The 9872-nt window shown below is 50.3% G+C and overlaps 1 protein-coding gene across 1 annotated transcript; it reads right to left on the reverse strand.

Moving 5' to 3' along the window:
- Nucleotides 1–7297: 7297 nt before the first annotated feature.
- PV06_11047 (uncharacterized protein) lies at nt 7298–9252 on the reverse strand. Its single transcript, XM_016412654.1, has 2 exons — nt 8637–9252; nt 7298–8578 (listed from the first exon to the last, which is right to left on the reverse strand). Exons 1-2 carry the CDS (start codon nt 9165–9167, stop codon nt 7631–7633), a joined length of 1479 nt encoding a protein of 492 aa, XP_016256967.1. The 5' UTR covers nt 9168–9252; the 3' UTR covers nt 7298–7630.
- Nucleotides 9253–9872: the final 620 nt, after the last annotated feature.

Below are 9872 nucleotides of genomic sequence, written 5' to 3' on the forward strand. Positions count from 1 at the left end.
GGCCACCAGGGCTAATTGACATTCATCAGTTTCCCAGCAGAATTGCCATACCCATCTTTCTACGGGCGAGAACCTTTTCAGCACAAGCTGAAGCACACCCTCACGAACGTCTTCGACGATCTGTACACTCTCAACACGCAGAGTGGTTCGCAATGGGATGGCTTCCGTCATGTAAGTGAGAGAAATGTGCTACCAATCGTTGATCTGACAGCAATATAGGTGGGAATAATGCACAACGACGCTCCTCTTTGGTACAATAATGTAAGGCCTCTGAGTGCACTATGTCAGCTGAGATCTGGAGCGTAACCGGTGATGGCTAGACGTCGCTGGAGCAAATCGAAACCTCGTCCAAAATCGGTGTCCACAACTGGGCAAAGCGGGGAATTGGTAAGTCAGGATATTGAATTTCTCGGTATACACCCAGTAGAGACCTAAACATGGATCTTCTTCCTAGTCGGACGTGGAGTTTTGCTGGATTTCTACTCCTTCGCCCAAAAGTCATACGATCCATTCAGCGCCAAGAAGATCTCAGTCGACGAGCTCATGGCGTGCGTCAAAGCGCAGAACGTCGAGTTTGAGTATGGAGATATTCTGATCGTTCGAACGGGTTGGTCAGAGGCGTACACGAACCTGGACGAGAAAGGTCGAGAGGAACTCGGGGAAAAGAAATCCGCGGACCTGGCTTTTGCTGGACTCGCTCGTGGACATGCTATGGAGGAATTCCTTCACGACAATTACTTCAGTGCCGTCGCGAGCGATTCTCCGGCCTTCGAGACGTGGCCGTTTGACGAACCTGAGCACCTACACCACTGTCTCCTGCCTCTGTGGGGAGTACCAATTGGAGAGATGTGGAACCTCGACGACCTCGCAGCATGCTGCAAACGGACAGGACGATACACCTTTTTCATCACCAGCTCTCCGGCCAATGTTAAAGGTATGGCGCCTACAAGCAGGCCCCAAATTTCCCATGGCTAACTTTTGGCCTATAGGTGGAGTTGCAAGCCACCCCAACGCTATTGCCATATTTTGATCACGCCTCTGTTGTTAGCTGGAGCACACTGAACTGCACTCGTTTCCACACAATGGCTCTCGATCTCGACACATTAACAAGCGGTTGCGCTCGAAGCGCGGTATAGGACATCCATCTTGTTACAGGATCTGTGTATGTCGATAGTCCTTGAGCGGTCAGCACCGTCTGTTCCTTTGCGATGCGGATTGCTTTATCCTAATACATCAGGTCAAATGGTCACTTTGTTATTGCCTCTCTCCTCGGAACAACAGACCTGGCCAATACCTGCAGGTTCGATCCTTTGCCTGATAAGCTGTGGTCCGGGGCCGTCCCCGGCACGTTTAAGTACCTGGGTAAACAAGCTGACGCTTGTCCAATCTCTAGCTGACAAAGAGAGTGACGTACATACGTTTTATGCCTTGGGAAAGATGTCCATTCTCGCCCGTTTTGTGCCATTTATATATTGATGTTGTTGTTGTTGTTGCTTTTTGCCGTGGTCGTTGTCGTCGGTATTGAGTCTTTTTAGTGACGATGCTACCCGAGTTTACTATATAAAGCGTGTTCTGTACCGAGTAAAATACCGCCAGTGCACCCGTTGTGGCCAAAAGCCCTGAAAGCTTCAAGGCCCAGGCTCTAGATTACCAGATTGCCCAGCCCATGCTTCGGCGGTCTTGCTTCAGTAATGGGTGGGAGTACTAGTAATCTCTGGTCGAGACCGATCATGTGGTTCGCGTAAATTGCACAATTCGACATCCGAAGATTTCGGTTACCGTTCTTAACGGTCGCTCGGCAGCGAACCAAGATCTGCTAACAAGAGCCGCAAAATGCCTTACTGCACGTATTCAAGATATGTCGTCCTGTTCACGACCAGCGCAAGCGCCGCTGTTTTACTACGGATTTTCAACAGATCCTTCCACCGTCTATCTGATATACCGAGCCCGTAATAAAACGGCTCTCGTTCCCAAGGAGGAAGGCAACCAATGCTGCAACCTCTTCTGGCTGCCCTGAGCGTGCAATGGCCCTGGCCGAGGTGAAACCGGGCTTGGTGACCATAGTGCGAGATTTCTGCATCATAGGTGTCTCTATTTCACCACTGCCACCAGGTCAGCGCTGGAGAAGATATGCAAAAGCTCTTGACTTACGGCACAATGGCATTGACCCTGATTTCTCGATTGCCGGCTTCTCGTGCTGCGCATTTCGAAAGGCCGATAACTCCGTGCTTGCTCGTCGAGTAAGCGGGGAACTGCGCTGATCCGAGCAACCCTGCAACACTAGATGCGTTCACAATGCTTCCGCCGGGCGACATCACCTTGAGCTGAGCTCGCAAGCAGTACATGAGGCCCGTCAAGTTGATTCCGAGGATAGAATCCCACAACCCGTCATCCATACTAGCAATGCCACAACTGTCGCCAAACTCACGAAAGACACCAGCGAGATTGGCGGCGCCATCGAGTCTGCCAAACTTTGACACTGTTGATGATATCCATTCGTCAACCTGCTCGGGCTTGCTCACATCGGTGACGCACACCAGCACCTCGATTCTTGTTGCACGTCGTATTGACTCTGCCGCGTTGTTCAACTCAGTCTCCGAGATATCTGCCAGCGACAGAGAGGCACCTCGACGTCCCAAGTAATGAGCTGTGGCCAGACCTATACCAGATGCTGCGCCCGTCACACCGAAGACCTTGTCTGTCAGTGGTTGCATCGTGGACATGTTGTTCTGTAGCTCTATGACCAGGACTTAACGACATTTCCAACTCCCTTTTAAGACACAGTCTTGATGGTGTCCGGCTCATGGGCTGCCGGCGACCAGGAATCGGAGCCGGTAATGACGATTGGTTTTCTCTCGGTATTGTTCGGAAATAGCGACAATTTTCCATCCTTCTCCAACGTTGACATTTGCAAATAGCTTCTGGAGAGACGGAAATACGCTGTTAATCAAGCCTCCCCCGGCATGCAAATGCGTTTTAGCCGTCCGAAGCTCCGGCTCGTAAGACAAAAGGAGAAATAACCGATAACGACTCAAAGTCGTGCAAAGGTGGCTGCTTCTTCAAGCTGACTTCTACCCTTGCGTACTGTACGTTGCTTTGAACTCTGCCCATCAAGGTTGCAGTACAGATTCCTTTAAGCCTACGGTCGGCGCAACCCCGTCCATCATGACATCACAAACAGAACCCCCATCTGGGCCCACAATCGTCCGTTGGAAAGACCTGGAGCCGTCATGGCATCTACCAAAGCAGGAACCAGGCTTTATGCGCTGGATGGTCCAGTGGGTGGGAGGGCCGGAAGGATACTACAACTCCAACCCGGGGCACGCCGTCCTCAGCCATGACATTGCGGTCGGATTTCAGGGCATGCCACCCAAGAATCGCCAGCGTGGACTCCATTACCACACCATTACCGAAAGCTACGTGGTACTCCGTGGACAACTCTTAGGTTGGGATGGTTACGGCATAGAACAGCTCGCCGGCCCTCTAGATTGTATTTATATCCCAGCTGGGGTTCCTCACGGTGTGCGGTCTTACGGCGACGAGCCTGCGGAACTCCTTTGGCTTCATGATGCACTCGAGAAAAGAGGGAGTTCAATATACTGGTTCCCAGGAGACTATAATCCACAGGATGATTCCAAGGAAGAGATTAAGGTGGTCCGGTACAATGATATACACCCGAACTGGGAGGCGGCGCAGGCTCTGCCCCCAGGGCATATGCACGCCAACCTGAACTACATCGGTGGTGTCAAAGGCTCTCAGAATTTCAGTCCGCAGCATGCTGTACCGAACGACAAAGCTGCGCTGGGCCTAACAATCATCCCGGAAGGCCACAAGCAACTCATTACTGGTCGACCCAATGCTGAGTTGTGTGTAATTGTGAGAGGAAAGGCCGTGGTAAACGTCGGCAACCAGAACGAAGAGTTGAATCACAAGGATGCTGTCTATGTGCCTGCAGGATGCTCAAGGACATTGAGAAATCATGGGCAGGAACCAACTTACATTGTATGGGTTCACGCGAGACCGTCTTCGCATGAACTAACGCCATCAACCGCGAACGGCACTTTGTCAAATAATGCCGTGACGGAAGGTAATGTGCCGCACGGTGGATAGTTTCTTGGATGATCCCAACTCGTCGGCGCTCGCGTTCTCGCCATCCAAGTATGACGAGGGCAATTAATGTCGAGCGCCTATTGCTCAGACCAAATACGTGTTGAAAGAGCTTGCATCTCATTAGCATCGTGCTTCCATAGGCCTCAGTTGGACTCCAGAAGGTCAATTCTTGCGTCACGATGGCGTGATAGACGTGGCTTCCAATCCAATGGACCACTCAAGGAAGTTGGGCGAGAGCCTTCTAATCCTCCGCTGCGCCTATGCACATAATGTTGACGGCGAGGAGAGTCCTTAATTTCCACTGCTTAACCTTCTACCCAGGTTCGTCTGAGCCGGTCTGATAATGCAGGATACTCCTGAAAGTCGAGCAATGACCCGAAGAGCAAGTCGAGGGGCAATCAGTAACAAGATTTGGCAAACGGCGGATTCCGAGTTCCATGGATGTTTGTTGAATACCATATAGGATAGAGGTGTCCAGGGCAGCCGAGCAATTCCTTGAGAATCGGCCGTCTTGCGGCGGTAAACTCTCGCTCAATCCAGATGACCTTAGGAAATGGCGCGAAGCCTCGACTGATTTGGATGAGAAGGTGATTGGCGTCATAGATTGACTTCTATACAGGACATGACTACCGCGTTCTGGGCCTGTTAGCATGGTATTTGTCGCGGTGTAAGCCTCTCGAGCTTGCAGTGGGAAGTCGCGCACAGGAAGGAGCATGTCTACAAGAACAATATGAAAGAAGAAAATGATTCAATGGCGGATCCACTCAGTATTAGTATTCAGCCTTTGTTAAACGGTATACTATGTTGTCAGGACTATGATTGTACCAGAAAGCCAAGGCAAGGCAACGGTATGCGGCATAAATATGTTCACGTGTCGATAGACGTATCCATAATATTTATAAAGTCTCTGAAAACCACCGGATCTACGGCTGAGGTGCGCTCAACTTTGCTATACAGTAATACAAGCAATCCCCGTCCTTGATTAAGGCGAGCCCTTTGCAATATGAAGTTCTTCATTTTTGGACTCCGGACAGAGCAAACACTTCTTTCGCGTCTGCAGTGTAATCCGGCTCCACGTCTTGACCGTCAAGCATCCCCAAGTACAAGGTGGCATCCCTGCCGTCAAGTTCCCGGGTTGCGAACCCATTACCTAGATAGTTAAATCGATTGTCGCAATCATATTCCAGCTCGAAATCCTCGAAGCGTGGCTGCATGGTCTCGACAAAATGGGTGCGCGAACCAGGAAAAGTTCGCGGCAGCCCGTCAATCGTGCCATTTTTGAACCAGCTGCGGCATTTCTGGTTCCAAACTGTTCTCTTCAACAGTAAATCTGCATGTTCACGGAATTGGTGTGTCACCTCCGCTTTGGGAGCAACCGTCTTAATTCGTTCAACCTGACATTTCTCAATGATTTTGAGGAGATATCGACATCCGTGTTCGATGGGGGGTAGAAGAGAGCCGTTGGAGGCGCCGTAAGGACCCAGGGAAGCAAAATAGTTGGGAAAATCCGGGATCATGATAGAGAAATATGCAACAGGATCTTTCTCCCAAACTTTCCGGAGATCTTTGCCATTTGCCGTAACTGGGAATCGGGGAATAAATGACACATCGAATCCAGTTGCACAGATAATTATATCGACCGCTTGCTCCTCTCCCTTATTATCAATGAAACCATTGGGGGTGATTTCACGGATCTCCTCAGTGTAAGCGGTGACATTATCTTGGACAAGTGCCTCAAGGTAGCCATTTCCAGGTGTTGGGCGCCGGCAGCCGACTCCAAAGGTTGTTGGTATCATCTTCTCGATTAACTCCGGCTTCTTTGCTAACTTCGCCTCCATCGATTGACGGGAAAAGATAACTGCTTGTCGTGCTTCGGCACTGCCAGTGAGATTAAAGTTGAACCGCTTTCCAAGCTCATCATCCAGCATTTTGACGTATCGAAGATGTGCGATAGGGTCATTCGCCCATTTCTTCTTTATTTCCTCACTGTATGTGAAATTTGCACCGTTCGGGCCAGCATAATTCGAGGCAAAACCAGCGCTGATCCATATGGGTGACCGGATCCAAGTGTAGAGATGCTTGACCTTGGACTGAATGGCGGCCACAATTTGAACGCCGGACGACCCTGCACCGATCACTGCCACCCTTTTCCCCTCAAGCTGGATACTCGGATCGTAGGCCGCAGAGTGGGCCAGCACCCCTTTAAAGGTGTGTAGACCCTTGACACTTGGCCACTTCCAGTTGTTCAGGAGACCGGTCCCGTTCACTAGGAAATCGCATGTATCTTTGAATATCGACCCGTCGGCCCTCTGAACCTCAACGACCCATTTGGCAGCGTCCGAATCCCAGTTCGCGCCGATGACGGAATGTTGCAGTTTGATAAACTTTGCCAGGTCGTGCTTCTCGACAATGTCATTGAAGTATTTTAGGATTTCTTCGGCGTCTGCGTAGTATTTGGACCAGTTAGGGTTCAAAGCCCACATGAATTGGTAGATATGGGCAGGAATGTCGCAGGCACAGCCGGGATATCGGTTCTCCCACCAAGTTCCAGCAGGACCGTCGTTTTTCTCATAGATCTGCAGGCTAAGGTTTTCCATTTTCTTCGAAAACTGAGCAAGACATATCCCTGTCGCACCGGCCCCGATGCAAATCACACGCTTGGCTGCATGCGAACCATACGGGCGTTCGAGGATCTGGTAGCCTCGACTGTTAACCCTCTCCCATCCCACCGATTCGGCAAAACGCAGGGAATCGGCTCTGGTATCTGAAGGGTCTAATTCGGAGATCATTGTTATTATCAGCTGTTTCCCTGTGCTGGAGATCTGTTTTCAGTTTCAATGCGGATTCGGTCGCATGGTTTGTAGGAGGACTAAGTACCATGCTCAATAAAGCCATTTGATTCACTAATCCGAAGTCACCGGGATTGCGAGAAATAGTGTTCCGGGAAAGGGCAATGTCGGGCAATCATGCGTTCCGTTACAACGGCCGACTCCGTCTTTCCGGCAGTCCTGGGCTTTCGCCGACTAGTACCTCTCGGTAAGTATAAGCACGATGCCCGAGGCGATAGTATCTTAGAGACTCCCGGCCCAATACTTGCGAAGATCTCTACGGAGGCATTATAGTATGGCGATGTCGGACAGCGCACGCCACTTCTCTTTGACTGTATCCGTGCTATTTCGGAATCTATAGATGTTTAGTGTCCACTGAGCATGTTCACATACCAGACGACGACTTGAATGTTCATTCTACGAAGCTGTTCCTGCCGATACACATCAATACCAGTGCGCGCTCATTCAGAGCTGCAATTTGGTATGTTCCCGTATACGCTTGCCATATCTCTCCAAAACCAATGGTATAGGTACACAAGCTAAGCCAATAAAGCCTAGAAGGGAGTTACCCCAGCCCAAGCCCAAGGCTTTGTACATGGGAGGACCAGCAAGCGGGAGTAAAGCACCGACCAGAGATCTAGTCGCGGTCAAAACCGCCACAGCGGATGCGGCATAGACGGGGTAGCAGTCAATCAAGTAAGTCTGAATGGGTAAAAAGACACCATCATACCGAAGCTAAACGGGATCATTCCCACAATTGGAACGATCCAGTGAACCTTCTTTTCTGCTGTCCAGCCGTACCAGAAGAAGCTGACCGGGATGAAACAGGCGAAAAAGATCATGAGCGGCATTCTCATTTCCGGTTCGAATTTGCCCCCGTTGCGTTCCGTCAATTTGATCACCATTCGATCAGAGGTGAGGGCGATGGCTGCTAACCCAACGAAAAATCCAATGCCGATTCCAAGATAGGCGAGACCGGTGATTTGTGGCGACCAATTATACTGACCCTCGAAAACAGATGTGATAGTCGTGAACAGGAGATATAATAAGCCATAGACGATAGCCATGTAAGTTGATAGAACAAAGACAATGGAGGACTTGAAGAGCATCTGCATAGGTCGGTGCAATCCGTGAGCAAGGGCACGACCGGCGCTGATAGGCTCCGTATCTCTGTCGTACCAACTAATAAGGTCAGGACGGTCGAGCTCTTTAGATAGTCGTTTTGTCTTCCAGCGAATGAGGACTCGAGCATAAGTTTCCTTGTTAAGCAGCTCAATGCCAAGGGTCGTTACGCCCGAAGTGATCAGAAGAACCCAAAACACCCACCGCCATCCAGCCTGCTGGGCTATGAAGCCTCCACATATCGGTCCTACCACGGGCCCGAAAAGAGGACCTAAACTCCAGATGGATGTGGCAAGGCCACGCTCTTCGACAACAAATAGATCAGCAATGACGCCTGCTCCCAGTGTGAGACATCCTGAACCACCGATCCCGGCGAGGAATCGGAAGAAAATCAATAGACCTATATTGGGGGCCAGGGCACATCCGAGCTGCCACACCACGAAAAAGCAATTTGCGCTGCATAGGACGATGCGCCGGCCATAAATCTCACTGAGTGGAGCCAGGAACAAAGGGCCGAACTAGTACAGTTAGTATAAGGTTTTCCGATCTGGTCTTCGAGCAAGGCGGGAGACTTACCACGTAGCCGAGGAGGTATACGCTGACTGTAAAAGAAAGTAGAAGCTCTTCTCGAACGCCGAAATCTTCAGCCATAAACCCCACAGCAGGGGCGAACATGCTTGATGCCAAAGGCGAGACGAAGGTGATGGCGGACACCAAACTCAACAAAGCCCATTTTCGGCCACGAGGGAAATTGAGGGGGTTTTGGGGGTCGTCTTGTCGATCCCAACCCACGATGCCTTGATCGAGGTCGGTCTGTGGGAATAACTGGTGGTGATCGTGGTTACTTTGAGTCTGAGTGGCCGCGCTTCGCCTGCTAAAAGCCCTCTCTAGGACGACAGGTTGTTCTTCGTGATCGTCGCTGGCGTGCCTCCCTTCCAGCTCTTTTGGTAGCGGTCGGACGTATAGCTGCTCGTTGCTGTCTTCAGCTTGCAAATTGCTCTTCTTTTCGGTGATGTTTTCGGGATTGGTGGCTGCAGTCATGTATTGGTCTTGGGAGTCGGAGCCTTGACGTTTCAAGCTTTCTTTGGGCCACGCGTTGGTGGCCATGGCAAATGGAACCTTTTTCAGACCGCTCCTTAGAAATAGCGAGATATGTAAGAGTACGCCAACTTGAACAGCATCTGAAACCGAAAAACAAATGCAGATTTGAAAAGAAGAAAAGGAAAGGCAGGAAGATACGGAGGCGTGCACAAAATGGAGTTTCAGGCGCTAATTGTTAGCGCAGACGCTAAATGCGACTATAGGGCCAAACCTCTAGGCGGTGTAAGGTTCTCCTAGTATTTTGTATGGGAGTTTTTGAAGCCTCATCAGCTTGATGCATTGGTTGCATCATTTGGCTGCATTATCACACAATATATCACGTCTTTTGGCCTCATGATTGGAGCCCTTTAATTGTTGAGTCGGCGGCCTATTTTAAAGCGCAGGGTCGTTCTCAATGTTGAGCGTCGTGATATGGATATCAATGAGGCCTCTCGCCGCCTAGATACCTTGGAAGGTCAGCGATTTCCACCATGCCCTCTTCTCTTTCTAATTTGGCTGTAGAAACCGCTAAAGAGAGAGAATCTCAGCGGCCGAGACGAAAAAACTCACCCGCGATTCGACCTTTACCTCAAGAGAAGGCATCAAATGATAATGGAACTCGATATTCTCTTGGTCAACGCGCGCAGGCGCTGACTCTCCACTCCCTTGGATATAAACCTGGCTATATTGCCTCCTGGCTAAAAATGACGGAGCGAACTGTTTACAATATCA

This window comes from Exophiala oligosperma, assembly GCF_000835515.1.
Source record: "Exophiala oligosperma strain CBS 72588 unplaced genomic scaffold supercont1.18, whole genome shotgun sequence".
Lineage (NCBI taxonomy): Eukaryota > Fungi > Ascomycota > Eurotiomycetes > Chaetothyriales > Herpotrichiellaceae > Exophiala > Exophiala oligosperma.